General features: G+C 39.0%; 1 protein-coding gene across 2 annotated transcripts in view; it reads right to left on the reverse strand.

Moving 5' to 3' along the window:
* Positions 1 to 3,355: 3,355 nt before the first annotated feature.
* POU6F2 (POU class 6 homeobox 2) overlaps positions 3,356 to 15,469 on the reverse strand; it is a 402,341-nt gene continuing 390,227 nt past the window's right edge. For both annotated transcript variants that reach the window (XM_075921733.2, XM_075921734.2), the window contains exons 9-10: positions 11,589 to 11,757; positions 3,356 to 8,216 (exon numbers count right to left, since the gene is read on the reverse strand). In XM_075921733.2, coding sequence (XP_075777848.2) covers positions 7,712 to 8,216; positions 11,589 to 11,757 — 674 coding nt within the window. In that variant the 3' untranslated portion in view covers positions 3,356 to 7,711. The remainder of the gene's footprint in view (positions 8,217 to 11,588; positions 11,758 to 15,469) is intronic.

A 15,469-nucleotide genomic window follows, 5' to 3' on the forward strand; every position in this document is an offset into this window, starting at 1 on the left:
ATTGGCATCAGGTTGTTGGTGCAAATACCTATGATTTTTAAAATTCTGTTTCTGTGCATTGGCTGTCCTATTCATTTGAAATCTGAGGTGTCTGTGAGCAGTACTTACCAGTAAACTCATCTGCTAGAATATCCAGGAAGAATAAACACAGCAGGGATGTGAATGAAATTGAAGCAATTTTGTAAAAAAAAATAAAGAAATATTTGTGGTTTTTGTTTTTGTTTTTGCCAGTTCTTCCTTTTGTATATGATCTATTGTTTCCCCAGAAATACTCCTTCAGTTAGCTCTTTGTACCCTATGCTCAGGGCTGTGAGTTACCATCCAAACAGTGAGAAGTACTTTTTTGTACAGGAAAGTACACGTATGTAACTTTTGTGGAAGGGTATAGTCTCCCCTCAGGTTGTTTGTGTTTTAAAAATAATCTCTCTCTCTATATAAAAAAGTTTCTCCTGCCGGGCAACAGAATGATGTCATCATGCTTTCATGCCCCCGGCCGTGAAAGCTACCAGCGAGAGGTGGGTGAGTATCGCAAACAGGGGGCTCAGCCCCTGAGAAAGCTGCCAGAGAAGGGGACAGGGGGGATTTGGCGAGTGTAGTGAGCAGGGGGAGCAGCCCCCTAGTAAGATATGTAAAAAAGTTATCTGGTGAATGTTATACAAAGTCAAGAGAACTATGAGCATTCATCTCTGAGTGCCAAAGTCATGGCCTGATCCTGGAAAGACTTATTCATATGAATAACTTATTTATGTGTGTAGTGCCAAAACTTTGGTTTGGTAAAACATCTTTGATTTTTACGTGTGTGTGCATAAGATTCACTGGAGTGAAATCCATAACCCATACTTTGGGGTTGTTTGAAATCTAGATGTTAATTTTGTGATTTAGGCCCTGCTCATGTCAATGGTCATTGGATTGGTGCATGGAGCAGTACAGGAAGGTATCTTGGACGATGAAGTGATGGAAATGATTATTAGACACATGAAAATTTAATACCATACATGCCATAGTTGCTATCAGTCTTGTACAGGCAGTCTCTGCTACTGCTTTGATGAGATGTGTATGTCTGTGGCAGATATTGAGCCAGTTTGGTATGTTTTCTCTGAGCCACCTGGTTCTGAGTTTAAAATATGTGGGAGCTAGGGAAATGAAGAATTCTGACTACTTGGTCCTGAACCTTTCTGCACAGAGCACTGTACAATGCAACAGTAACGGATTGTGACTGAGACAGAAGGTATGTGAGTGTTTAGAGCAAAAGAAAAAACCTTAATCCTCAATTATTTTCAAGAACTTTACTATCCCATACAGGAACAATTCATTTTGAGACTACTGGCTTAACAAGCTTCTTTATGGACATTGTGAATCCCCAGATAAAAAGGTAGGCAGGTCTCCAGAGAACACTCCTTCCTGACAATTCTATTTTGCATCCTGAGCTTTCACATCATTGAAGTTAAAGTCAGCAGACGAGAACGTCTCTGCTGCAAAAAGAGGAAGTCACACATGGTCATTTCTCACACTAGCACTTTGTTTTTTCATATCTAGTGCTAGAATGTGACTAGTTCCAATATGGCGGTGGAGGAATAGAGTGTGTATAGATTCTCCCTCCCTTACATGGCCACCTGGTCTTACCTCTGGGTGCTGGGGCAGGAAATGCAGAAGATGCATGCCAGCTATTCCCACCATGAAGCTAAACTGCAGGGAGGGGCAGGAGCATAGGCAACATCTATGCATTGTCAAGAGCAAGTGTTACAAATGTCTCTCCTCCTTGCCTCTCTACAAAGTGCAGAGCTTTAGGAGGAATTGTGTCTCTGGGACTCTTTGCCTCCCGGGTCTCTGCATAGGGCTACTACAGCTATAATCAAGCACCTAGGAATTTGTCTTTCAGTGAAAACTGACTCAAGTTTTTGGCAGCCATTTCAGAGGTTTCTACTGATCCTGGTTTGGGTGATTATTTAATGTTGATGAGAGTGTGTGAGGAAATATCCTTTATTGGACCAACTTTTGTTGGTGCCAGAGACAACCTTTTGAGCTGTACACAGTTCATATCCTGAATATGATAAGGTACTCTAAGCATCACAGCTAAATGCAAGGTGGACCAGATGGTTTAGCATATATTCTAAGGGACCATTGAAAGTAGAGTGGCCCATTAACACTTCTGCAGTCATAGGGCAAAAGGAAGGGGTTAGTGCAGGAATGGGCAATAAACAGCCCGCAGGTCAGATGCTGTTTGCCAGGCTTAGCCCTTGGCGGGCCACCAGACATTTTATTTACCCGTGTGTCTACACGTATGGCTGCCTGTAGCATCCGTTGGTTGCAGATTGCTGTTCCCAGCCAATAGGAGTTTCAGGAAGTGGTGGCCCAGCCCATGCCACTTCCCCAGCTCCCATTGGCCAGGAATGGTGAACGGTGACCAATAGGAGCTGAGAGAGGCCCATACTTGTGAATGCTCAGGTAAATAAAGTGTCTGGCTGCCTGGCAAAGGCTGATCCCAGCAAATAGCAGGACTCATAGATTCATAGACTTTAAGCAGAAGGGACCATTATGATCATCTAGACTGACCCGCTGCACAGTGCAGGCCACAGAATCTCACCCACCCCTCTTAGGGTACGTCTAGACTATATGCCTCTGTCGCCAGAGGCATGTAGATTAGGCTACCAGACATAGTAAAATGAAGCGGTGATTTAAATAATTGCCGCTTCATTTAAATTTACATGGCTGCCGCACTGAGCCGACAAACAGCTGTTCGGCTGTTTGTCGGCTCAGCGCGATAGTCTGGACGTGCGGGTGGCGACATCAAAGGTATTTGTCGACCACCCAGGTAAATTTAAATGAAGCGGCGATTATTTAAATCTCCGCTTCATTTTACTATGTCTGGTAGCCTAATCTACATGCCACTGGCGACAGAGGCATGTAGTCTAGACGTACCCTTAGAATAAATCTCTCACCTATGTCTCAGATATTGAAGCCTTCAAATACTTTGAAGGCCCCAAGATACAAAGAATCCTCCAGCTGTGATCTGTGCCCCATGCTACAGAGGAAGGCGAAAAACTTCTGGAATGACTATGATATACTTTAGACATTATATCTACCCAACACCCACTTCTACCTTTATACATAAATTAATAAAATATTGCTAATGCTAACTTAGATGCCCACTCAAGATGTGAATATTTTTACATGTGCAGAAACATGCTGCAGGTAAAGGTGTATCCAATGGCCGTGATTGCATTTTTTTTTCAAGCATTTAACAATTTTTGTATCGAACAATGTGAAATTACATGAGCTCTGATCATGTGCATAATGCATGAGTTTTTAGACAAACACGATACAAGCTTATTTTTCATGTCAAACAATTCTTTATTTTTTATGGTACAAATTAAAAGTGACAGATCTGAAGCTGTTAAGAAATACACAAAGTGCAGCTTTACTGACCATACAGATATTGCTCTAGATTAAGTACAGTTTTTGTCAGTTTTTTTAAAATGTTAAGCAACCTGTGCAGATAAATCAGCTTTGGTTTCAAAGTCAGAGCAGTAAGGAGCTTTTAAATATCCAGTTTGGCTTCTTGGTCACAAGTCCACCAAATCAACTCCTTTTAAAATTATTTTTTTAACAACATAATACAGTCCATTTCGTACTGCCATCTTTCCTGCTGCATGCGCCATGCATGGAAAAGCAGATCTCTTTGCAGTGCTTCATAAGTGACCCTGGTGACCATTCTGTAGATTATAGCACATAGGACAAAAAAAGAAATAGTAATATCACTTCTTTTAACAATAAATAAACTAATGTGCCCCACATAATCTCAAGTTGGAAACAAGCAAACCACATGACAAAAAGCTCATTACAAAATGTTATCCAAACAGATTTTACAGTCAAACATTGACATGGAAATCAATTTCCTCTCTTATTTTATTTCTTATTTGAATGTTGGTCATTAACTGGGTACAAGTAGAGTGCTGAGGTAAAACACTGATGAACAGTTTTATTTCTGTATTTCTTTTTTTTAAATAGTAACAGTTTAGTATTGCGAGATTGTCAGCAACATTTAGCCATATCTATACAATGTGCATATACCTACATACATTGAGCTTTGGTCCAGCATTGAGAAGACGAGCAAAGGCATTTTACATATTTCTTTTTGGTTATAGCTTGAGTTCTTTGATACGCCTCTACTTGTTCCTTCCTAGCTCCTTTTTGCTTTCTTGTTCTCTCTTTCTCTTTGTTTTCTTTTTTTTCAGTTATAACATAAAGAAACCAGAACCTTTTGAATGCAGTTGATTTTTTAAACTGTTCAAAGTAGTTTTTAGTGAAAAACATAAAAAGACAAAAACAGAACAAAAATTTAACTTGTGATTCATTAGCCAAATAATATTTTTTGAAAAAAAATTCTCTTTTAAACCAATGCAAAACTGATATACAATCATACATTGCTGGAGAGTCTCTTTTTTTCATTTGTGGGTAGCAGCCTTCCTTTTTGTCATACAGAAACTTAAAAGGTATTCAAATGTCATTGATATATGAAATTTGTGTACAAATGGAAATGTAGCTTGTAACAAAATAAAACAATATGTATGGCCCCAAAAAGTTTTATGACACACACATAATTTATCTTCCTAAGAATCTGTTCAGGCACCATATATGCCTTATAGCAAAAATCTGTTCATTAAAAAAATTAATACAAGAAGCATTACAACACTTTATAAATAATTTACAAAACATAATACAAAATTAGAAAGCTGTAAAAAAACCACTGCACATGAATGATTTTAAGACTGTGGGATGAGCTTCATTTTTTTAAATTCCAAGCTGGCAATTTATATTTATTTTACATTTTCACTGTCCTACTTATATCCTTCCAGTTCTTTGGAACAGACCAGAACTTATATAACCACTGCCAGCATGTTTTTAAACACTTAGAATCCGTTATATGATATTTGGTTAACTTTCCCTCTCAGGGAACATTTTTCTTTGAAGAATTTAGAGCAATTCCTGCGAGATATGAACTCTAGTTTTTAGACAGAGCAAGGATGACAATTTTGTGTTGATTTTGTGTGTGCGTGTGCGTGGAGTTTCAGAGGCAGTGGAATGTGTGATCACGTTGCTGGTATTAATGATTGGATAAGCTGCAGCCCAATTAATAGCATACCGAAGAGACAGGCATCCGCTTCCAAACACTGTCTATTTTTCATAGTGTTCCTGCTGGTTGCTAGGTTGTCTCCTGATCACTGTATAAATTCAGTTGTAGCAACAAGTATACATACCACAACTTTATCTTAATTAGTTAACTAGCTATATAGGTGTGCTGGGGGAAGAGAAAAGAAGAAGAAAAAAAGAAGACGATGACCCAGAGGGGCAGATGTTACTATGAAGTTATTTCGCTCATCACTTCAGATACACAGCGTGAGTTAGGGATTTTTATTTTCTATTTCCCCTTATAAAAGTTACCTGCACATATTAGTAGGATTTTATTTTTCACAGATATTTACATTTCAACAGCAGGAAAAGTGACTATCATAATCATTTCCTCCTGCAGAAAAAAAAGAACAACAAAAAATATCCTTATACACCCTGCTGTAGTTTAAAGCCTAAAAAGTATTCACTAAAAGGAGCCTAGTTTGGGACATTGAATTCATACCACTCTTCACCTTTGAGCAGCTCAGATCTGGATGCAAGGCCAAATCTGAAAGGTGGTCTCTGGAGCCTTAAAATTCCATAGGCCCTGCAGAGATTTTTTTCATACTGCAGGGTGAATTCTATTAATAAAAATAAAGAGACTGAGATCCAAAGCCCACTGAAGTCGATGGGAGCATCTGTATTGCTTTCAATGGGTTTTGGATCAGACCCTGAGTTCTTGAAAAAAATAATGCTGCAGGTGTAATGTGAAGGTTCCAGAGTTCTGGGACCTGATTCAGATCCTACCCAGACTCATAAAAATCCAAACCAACTCTGCTGAAATCAGTGAGTTAACTGGGATTTATAGCAGTATAATGGAGAGCAGCATTGTGCTCTGCAGTTATACATTAGACTGAAACCAATTCCCAGATGTGAACCTTCAGGAAGCCCAGATCAGGATGTGGCCTCTATTTTTACAGTAGTCCAACCCACAACCCTGGTTTAGAATGCCATGGAGGTTTGGATCTACATATGAGCTTTGCAGGTTTGATCCAATGAACTTAAAGTTTTAGAAGTTTAGTCCAACTCCTTCAGGAAATGAAGCCATGGTGTGAGATAAGTTGCCTTTAATTTTTTTTTTCAAATGAAAAATGTCACAAGTGACTCCCTCCTTCCCTATTCCCAAAGGATATTCAATGCATTGTTCCCAAATCCTGATTGTTTAGGTTTTTTAGCCTGCCATGGCAGTGCACATCCACACATACTTGAAGAGTAGCAGTTGACAGGGCAACCGTCAGTGCTAGGAGAAAAAAAAAGGCAAAAAGGATAAAAGTAGTAAAACAGTCCACAAAGTTGTAATGATCAAACTTTCGTCATTACTTGTTGGCCTGTCCATTTGTTTGTTTTCATCAGACTCTCACGAAACTTCTTTGGCTAGCAGGCTTTGGAGAGAAATTGCTTCACACAGAACTGTAACATAGATGCAGTATGAAACCAAGTGTGCAGTTCCTATTACAAAATTATTTTGGTAACCTCTCCAGGTTCATGGCCAAAGGACAGAGAAATCAGGAGCCATGCTGTTGACAGTGAGCACAACGCTGAGCATGTGTGCTACACTGACAGTTCCTCAGACATAATTCTAATCCTTCTTTGTCCTCCTATTGCATTTCAACATAATCTATATTAAAGTGTTTAGGTTTCACTTTTCTTTAAAAATCTTTTAACATCATTGGGATAAACCGGGGAAGGCAGGAAAAGTGTTAGACAAATCAAAACAGAAATCAATACTTTACACTTTCAGGGGAAAAATACCGAACCCCACAATACACAATAAAAATGTCATTTTGGCACACAAACATTTGGAGATTGCAAACTGTGTAGATAATAAAAAGATGTGTGTGTGTGTGTGTGTATGTGTGTGTGTGTATGTGTGTTTGTGAGCACTACGGAATGGCTTTAACATCTGTTATATCCATCTGCAAGGAATGTGACAAAGGGTGGGAAATTAATCATTCTTTTTTCCTCTTTGTAAAGTACAAATGTAAAAACTCATAACACAATTTTACGCTTGTAAAAGAGTAGTAGTAACAATCTAGTTTGCAATGCCATGTTTCTGACTTTGGTTAATAGTTTTCATAGTGAATCAGCACTTGATACCTGAAAGGCTACAATCACTCCTCCAGGTGGCAGGCTTGTATTCTCTTTTAAACAGATAAAAGTTTTTTTTTCTTTTTTTTCTTTTTCCTTAAAACATATTCACATTTTCATAATACACAGAAAAAAGTAAGCAGTTATTTGGTTTGCTTTAAGTCCATTTAAAAAACTGGCTTTTTTTTTGGATGGGTGGGGGTAGCTAATTCTACAACACACACACACTAAGTGCTGTGTATTTTATTTGTTTTTGTTTGGTGGTTTTTTGATTTTTTTGTTTTTTTTTGTTTTTATATAGGAAAACCCACGGACATTTATAAATTGTTCTGTCCATCTTGTCGTTTTCTCAGTCTTTTACTTACAAGGGTGACGAATAGGCATTTTCACAGAGTCCAAATGGTTAATTTTTTATTTGTGTGTTTCCTTTTTTTTTTCCTTTTTCTTTTTCTTTTTAGGAGTTTTCTTCCAGAGAGTCTGTTAAAGGCTCCATAGGGACTGCTGTCGCAGGCTCATGCTGTTTTAAACGTTTAATTGTGTTCTTCAGTGCTTGCCTCTTATTGCAGAACCAAACTCTAACTACTTCCCGGTCATAGTTCAGTTTCTCTGCAATCTCTGTCATTTCCTGCCCAGAGGGATGAGTGTTCTTCTCAAAGTGGGCATTCAAGATCTCAAGAGCTTGTGGCGTGAATGAGGTACGCCTCTTGCGCTTTTTGGATGGTTCACTTCCGATAAACTCAGTCAGGTTCTGCATACCTGCTCGATGGCGGGCCTCAGCCTCAGCCATCCACCGCTCAAGCACCGGCTTTATCTTCTGGGCACTTTTAGGAGTGATGTCCAGCTTTTCAAACCTGGCAGGATACAAAAGGCCAGGGTTCAGTTTGGCTGTCAGACTGCTAGCTATAGTGTTCTCTTGGGCTTCCTGTGGTAGGAAAAAGTGGCTTCTCAGGATGGTGTGTCTGAGGGAAAATTGAGAAAGAAGAGTCTTACACTGATGCTCTGCCAGGGTGGGACTTCCTGCCTGCCTGACTAATTGACTGGCAGAGGTAATGTACAATGGATTATGAAAGCCATCATATATCTAGGTATATATAGCGAGATACTTAGAAGCAAACACAAAATGAGCACTGTAACACAATACCAAGAATTCAGTATGCTACACAAAACAGGCAATGAGTTCAGTTATCATAGTTCAATATTTTTCATGATTGTCAAACACCTGAAGGATAAACCCAATTACAGGAAATGATATCAAACTGATTCATACCCTCTCTTAATCATAATTAATTATCTTGTTTATTCTTCTATCCCATATTGTTCAAATGCCTCTGCTTTAGTAATACAAAGCAGTAGCGGCTGCTAGCCTCTGAATTTCAGGCTTCTTTTCTCTTTATTTTAAGCAATTTTCACTGTATGCAAGTTAACACTATGCCTCTTCTCTGGGTAGGAAAAAACCTCCCATAGCTACGGTAGTGTTCGGCTCAAGCAGCTGGACACATTGTAATTATCTTGAATGCCCCCACAACGTGCTAAAAGAGACTCATGCCTTTCAGATGAAACCCAGCATAATAGTGCACTAATATGCTCTGGCACCAAGCTGGGTTTATTGTGGGATATCTGCAAACTGTGCTGGAATGATATCATTTCCTGTAAATGAGATCTGCTATCTATCGTTTTGCCATCAAAAGTCCTTTGCTAGATTTCAGATCAGGTTTTACAAATATTGCCAGATATCTGGAGAAACACCACACAGAGCTTTCATTCTTTCTGAAACAACCACAAGAACTAAGATCACATTTTACGTCTTCATTGTCAGTCCTCATGACTTTGATTTATCATTTTGTCTACTTTACATTGAAAATTCTTAAGCAAATTCTGAAACATCATTCATTTGTATTTTCCCCATCCCCCATTTCCACCCTGGATATTAAAATATTTGATCCTGTCGAAAAGCAGCATTACTGGACTATCCAGTCCTCATGGTATGGAAGTGCCACTGCTCTTGGTAATGAGAAGATGCTTTAGAGAAGAGGTAGACTGAATCCATGCCTTTATGCCTCAGAACCCAGCGTCTGGAAGCAGCATTCTTAAGCTACTGGTACAGCATCAAATACAGAGAATTCTGGATGCCCCAAGTGGCAAGCTTAGAAAACATCCCCGGAGCAAATACAATATCTCACACACAAACAACTGAGGGAAATAACCAATGCTCCAGAAAATTTATAATTGCTGCTTATGTTCCTGTAGCAGTACTGACTGCCACGTTTCCTTCTCTTGCTGCCCAGTGATAGTTTAATTGTGTAATTTAGTTTTATAACACTGTCACAGGCTAGGAAAGTGACAATATTGATATGTATTTTATTTTAGTTTAGTTTAGTTTAGTTTAGTTTAGTTTAGTTTTGCATGAAAAAGTGGAATATTGTATTGCATGCCCTGCAAATGGCACCAAGGTGTTCCAATAAGGCCAGTGAGTTGGAAATGCAACTTGCTTATTTTTTCCCCATGAAGTTTGTCTACCGGCTGCTTTGTTATCATTAATGGAAAGACAGAACTTGGCATTTTTGAGGAAGGGGTAACTGCTCTCCAGGAAGTGGCCTGCCTTTGTGCTTAACAAGAAGTGCACAGTCATTACAGATTATTTCATCCCTATGGGGTGTCTCAAAAAGTGGAGAGGAAGAGGTAAAAATTTTAACTTGTAAGCATTTGGGTTCAGATTCTGAACCTGTTACTCAGATTCAGTAGTGATTTGCTCCTCAAATACTCCCACTGATTTCAATGGGGCTAATGAGGGGAGGGAGAAAATAATGTCCGGGATCCCCACTTCTCCCTTACTTATTTATCTACTTCTAACTAAATCATAGCTGTGTTATTTATTACAATCATTTAGCAGGAAATCTTTTTTTCTTTTAATTCAAAGCATCCCAACCATGTTCCTGGGATCTGCATGTTAAATGCAGGGATATAGGATGGGGGAAGGGGGGAAACAAGAGGAAAATAAACCACACATAAGCGAAGCAAAGCTCAATATATAAACTTAAAGCGTGGTATATTTAAAAGTAATCGATAGCTACTACAAACTGGCAGCTGCTAAAAACACTTCCTGGTTTAGGTGTTCCTTTCCAATTGACTGGAAAGAAGAAATAAAATTAATATTTGGGAACAGGCAGCAATAGCATTCATATCATTGGTGTTGCTTGTTAGTGTTGATGCTTCAGTACACGTTGTTTGGTATAACAATATACAAGTCTTGAAACAAATTTCCCAGCAGTAGTATCCTTGTATAGACTGAATAAAGGTTATTTTCTACAGGGAGGTATCTTATAAGAAAAAACAGTAGGGGAGACCATAGAAGTGAGAGGATCCTATGGAGCTTTTTGTATTTAACAACAATCAATGGGTTTTATGGAAAATCATTGAGCAAAATGTGAGCTGCAAGCTCAGTACCCCATACTGATGTTATTTATAACCTTAGTCTTAAACTGCAGGAAAAGTACACTTCCGTTCTATGGGGAATACATTAAAAGTATAAAGAGCAGATAAAAAGACAGAGCATTTCATGGATCACCAAGAACAAAATCCACTTAAATGAGCTTAGAGTTGGTTTCTTGGCTTTCACTGATGGAGGAGGACTATACGGCATTGCCCAAGAGGAAAAAGCTGTTACCTAAGTGTGTTTGTTACCTCATGCATAAACATGGGATTAGTGTAACATACATACATGTATACATGGCATTTGCTTTTGCTTACTTAACTTTAACTCCATCAAGACTGCATCATATTTTTCCTTAATAAAGTAGATTCATTCTCAGTTTATGGACTTTTTTTTAATACTCAGATGATAAAAAGATTAGCGCTAGAAAGTTGGCAAGATACCATGTAGTTAATTTTTTCTCCCTTCTGTGTTGCCTAGGTAAATCATCATTAACATCCTGTATGTGAAGTGCAAACCACAATAATACAGGCTTTAACTTAGCAGGGATGCAGCCATGAAATATCTGTTCAGTAACCCTATCTGTAGAAAATGGCACAGTATGAAGAGGGTCAGCTGGTGTTTATACAGCATCAGCAGGGTCTCCAGCTCTACTCCTGAATTAAGTCTTAATGCCGGGAACATATTTATTGTTTCGTGCTTGTTGTTAAAAAAAAGGAAAAGACCAAAGCTGCTTTAAAGGCACTCCGTAAGTACAGTTTATCTGCCAGATACCAACATTATTAGCCAGTCAAAGTAAGCAATCTGTTCTAAGGACACATGGTTTAAATACTCACGTACGCCAGAATAACAAATAGTTACAAACAAAGAGGCGAATAGAGCTTATTATGTAACTTGTTACCTGCAGATGGCAGACTGGCTATAGGCTGGCCCTTCTGTGGCACTTAGAGCTTGGCCAACTTGAGTCTGTGTCAGACCAAGAGACAGGCGCCGGATTTTAAACGCTTTGGCGAATTCTCGGATTTCCTCCAAATTCACACCGTCCACCTCGCCAGTGGCTGTTTGAGGATCTGTTGAAATATTTTTTTAAAAAATTGTGTAAATTTGTCACACTACCTAAGAGTTCTTCCAGAGTACTGGAATTTCTTTGGAAGTACAAAGTGGGTTTTTTCCCTAACAGAGAGAGATTGGTGCTGTCAGGAATTACAAAACATTCTTAATTATTTTCTTTACTAAAATGCTAGCAAGTTTGTGGACCAAGGTATTTACAGTCCATTTCAAGGCAGTGGGGAAGGTTTTCAAAGGTACCAGATAGAAGTTAGGAGCCTACATTGTAGTCAATGGGATTTAGATGCTTCACTACCATTTGTGCCTTTGAAACTCTCCAGTTTCAAAAAATAACGCTCACCGTCTTCTCTGATTATTTTTGTTTCATGGAAGGGGCTGATTCTTTTTTCCCTTTGGGAATTAAAATGTGCACAACTAATGAAAGTGGGCTCAGTCTTCAATTTGAAACTAAGGCTGCTCTGCGTTAGCTGGAACAAATACAAACAAACAAACAAACCAAAACACCTCCTCCCCGCCCAAACAACTCCGGTCCAAACATTTGTGTTTGAAACACCTTTATTTTATAATCAGTTCTTAAAACGTGTCTTTGTGGGAAATGCCCTTTCAGGGTTTTACAGTCCGCAAGCCATCAGGCTGCCAACCAAGCAGCAGAATATTTGCCACTTCAGCCATCGGGTTTTAGATGTTAGTGCTGCACAATATTCTAGTTTTACATTAGACCCTCAGAAGATAATGCTCATGAAGCTGTGAGAATAAATTTGTCTTTTTTCTCCATGGCAATTTACTGACACAGAAGCCTTTGTCCCTGAAAGGGCACATAATAAAGGACGTCTACCATAAGAAGGCTCCTTCGGTGCTGGATAACTCGGTCAATTTAGGACTTATCAAGGGAAATGACACAACAGCTGGAGAAGGAAACTTCCCTCCCCCCCTCAAGCTACTGATCCCCGGCTAAATGAAAGTATTCACCAAGCCGGAGACAGCATGGGACTGGGATGGTGGAAGATTTCAAAGTCTTGTTCAATCCTGCGTGTAGTGAAGCCATTCTCCCAGCGAGACATCTCTATTGTTCTTCACCTCATTCCTGAGACTTCTTAGGTGAAAAGTTTTCAGCACAATAACCCATCAATTTCTGTAAATACAAGTAGTTGTCCGAGGTCTGTGCTAGACTACATTAGTGTGCTGAACTTCATATTATAGTGGCTCCTGCTAGTTCTGCTATAGTTAAAGACTTGTCAGCATTACAGTAATAAAGCTTTCATTTGCTAGGGGTTTATAACCTGATACAAACATTCTCTTAGGATTGAAATTGCCTCTAAAAAAGTCTTGTAGCCCAATAAGAGAAAAAGAGAGAGAGATTTTAGTATATAAATTTAGCCTACATCGATTAGAATGTTGAAAAATATAATAAAAACCTCTATGGTTTTTATCAGAAACAATGCCATTTCTCTCTCTATAGTTGCAAAACAGGTTGTATTTTAAATATGAAATTGCACAGGTTTATATCCCATACTGTGCGCTATTGTATATGTGTGTGTGTGTATGCGCATTGGGCACTCAACCAACTCCTGTTGAAGTCAGTGGAGGGTTGAATTTGTTCTGAACATAAGATAAATTAGGACCTACATATATTTCATGAATGTATGTGCATATGCATACCCCCGCATTTGTGTGTATATGCAAATTGTATATCGTCAGTTAGTGTGTGTAAATATAACCAAGATCATTCAGGTTTATGAAGCACAATTGTTCATACAAAGTAACTGTTAGCTCATAAATAAAATATTTTTACTTACTCTACCCACATGATTTACACACCACATTGGCTATAAGGGGGCGAAGGGGATTTTCGAAGATACAGGTGGGAGTTGGGAGCCTAACAGTGCTTTTCAAAATCTTTTCAGAAATGTATATAACCCCACTGACACAATATCTTGTAAAGAGTCCCTCGAGTGAGACAAAGGATACAAGGCATTACATTGTTGGTCTCACCCATTTCTTTCCTCTAAGAATCTGAATCTATAATCTATAAATCTATAATGGCTCAGGCCCATCTATGCTATTGCCTGGTTAGATTAGCATCTTTCTTCCTAAATCTGCAATTTCCCTCCTCTATTAATTCAAATTTCTCATTCAATAGTGCAAAAAAGGTTGTTGATTTTTAAATCCAGTTTACAACATGGAATAGCTAGTACAGTGCTAATGTGGAAAAAGGGAGATGCCTCCCTTATGGAACTGTCATGGTGAATAGTGTCAGTGTTTAGATTAAAGCTCTACCATGGCTGTATAGCTACCAGGTTCTGATGATGGGAGAAGGACCCATTTGGGATCCCTACAGGGACACACAGAACTGTTCCACTTGAGGAGACAGAGAGGATGCCACATGGAATTTCCTCTTTGGTGCTGAGGATATTAATAGGGGAAAAGGAGAAAGAATCTGGTGTGAAACCAGGGGATTCCAAAGCTCCTACAGATTCCTTCCTGTTCTTCTGCTTTGGAGAGCTCCTCCTTCTGCAGTGATGTCTCAGTGTTAGCTCTTCAGGGATTAAGTAAGACCTGGGTGCACTCTGCTTTCTCCTGCAGAGTGCAAATCTGTTCCAATCTGTGCAGTAATGGACAAGACACAGAGCCAAGCAAACTACAGAGTTTCAGGGAAACTAGAACTCTTGGTGTGAGGAACACCAGCAAGGGGGAAGCTGCGGAACATGATTTTATCACTCTGGGGGACAGAAGAGAGGGTAGCTGGCAAGGTGACAACAGAAAGTAAATACAATAGGGAGAGGCAGAACAAGACAGTGCTATTGGGAAACAGGCAGGTGCAAAGGAGAGAGGGAAAAGGAAGAGAGCAATAGCTTTGTTTATCTGTGAGAAATGCTCAGATACTATAGTATAGTATAGCGATGGGTGACAATATAAAAACTTTGATAGATAAAAGAGGGAATGGGATTCAGGGAAAGATAGGTCCCATAGTGTGAGGAAAAAGGAGGGATATGGTATCAATAGAGCTATGTGGTGAGAAAGATCAAGAAATGGAGGGAAAGTGGTTAGGGAACTGGAAGAGGAAGTAGGAGAAAAATATGGCCCTTAAACATGTTTTCTTTTGTGGTAAGTGAGAAAGAAAGAAAGAAAGAAAGAAAGAAAGAAAGAAAGAAAGAAAGAAAGAAAGAAAGAAAGAAAGAAAGAAAGAAAGAAAGAGAAAATAGGTGAAGTGAATTATCTCACAGAAGAGTACACACACAGAATAAGAGAAAAGGGATGATAAGTGCAGTGTACAGGAAAAGGGACAACATGGAAAATTTATTTCACTGGAAGCTATGTAGGGCCAGATTCTGTCATCCTTACGCATGGTGAGCAACACATTAGTCCAGTAGTTCCATGGATTTCAGTCGGGCTACCTGTGGAGCACGTTATTACTCAGTGTAACTAAGAATGGCAGAATCTTGATTAGATTACTATTTAGATGTCACTCCTAAGTAACTTGCCACTTTTACTTATAAATGGACATGAGTGCCTGGATAGTTGCAGTATTACCTGAATTTCTCTATTCTCACTAGTTATATCTGAAATAAATACTGCAAAACCCTATTGAGGTAAAATTATATATGGCTGAGCTGTAGCTCCAGGCTAGACAGAGCTTTTAGAAAATGGATATGTTACTGTCTCAGGAGCAGCACAGTGACCAAATTGTTATTTAAAGAACCACAATTCCTCCCT

The sequence above is a fragment of the Pelodiscus sinensis genome, chromosome 2 (assembly GCF_052426305.1).
Source record: "Pelodiscus sinensis isolate ZL-2025 chromosome 2, ASM5242630v1, whole genome shotgun sequence".
NCBI classification, from domain to species: domain Eukaryota; kingdom Metazoa; phylum Chordata; order Testudines; family Trionychidae; genus Pelodiscus; species Pelodiscus sinensis.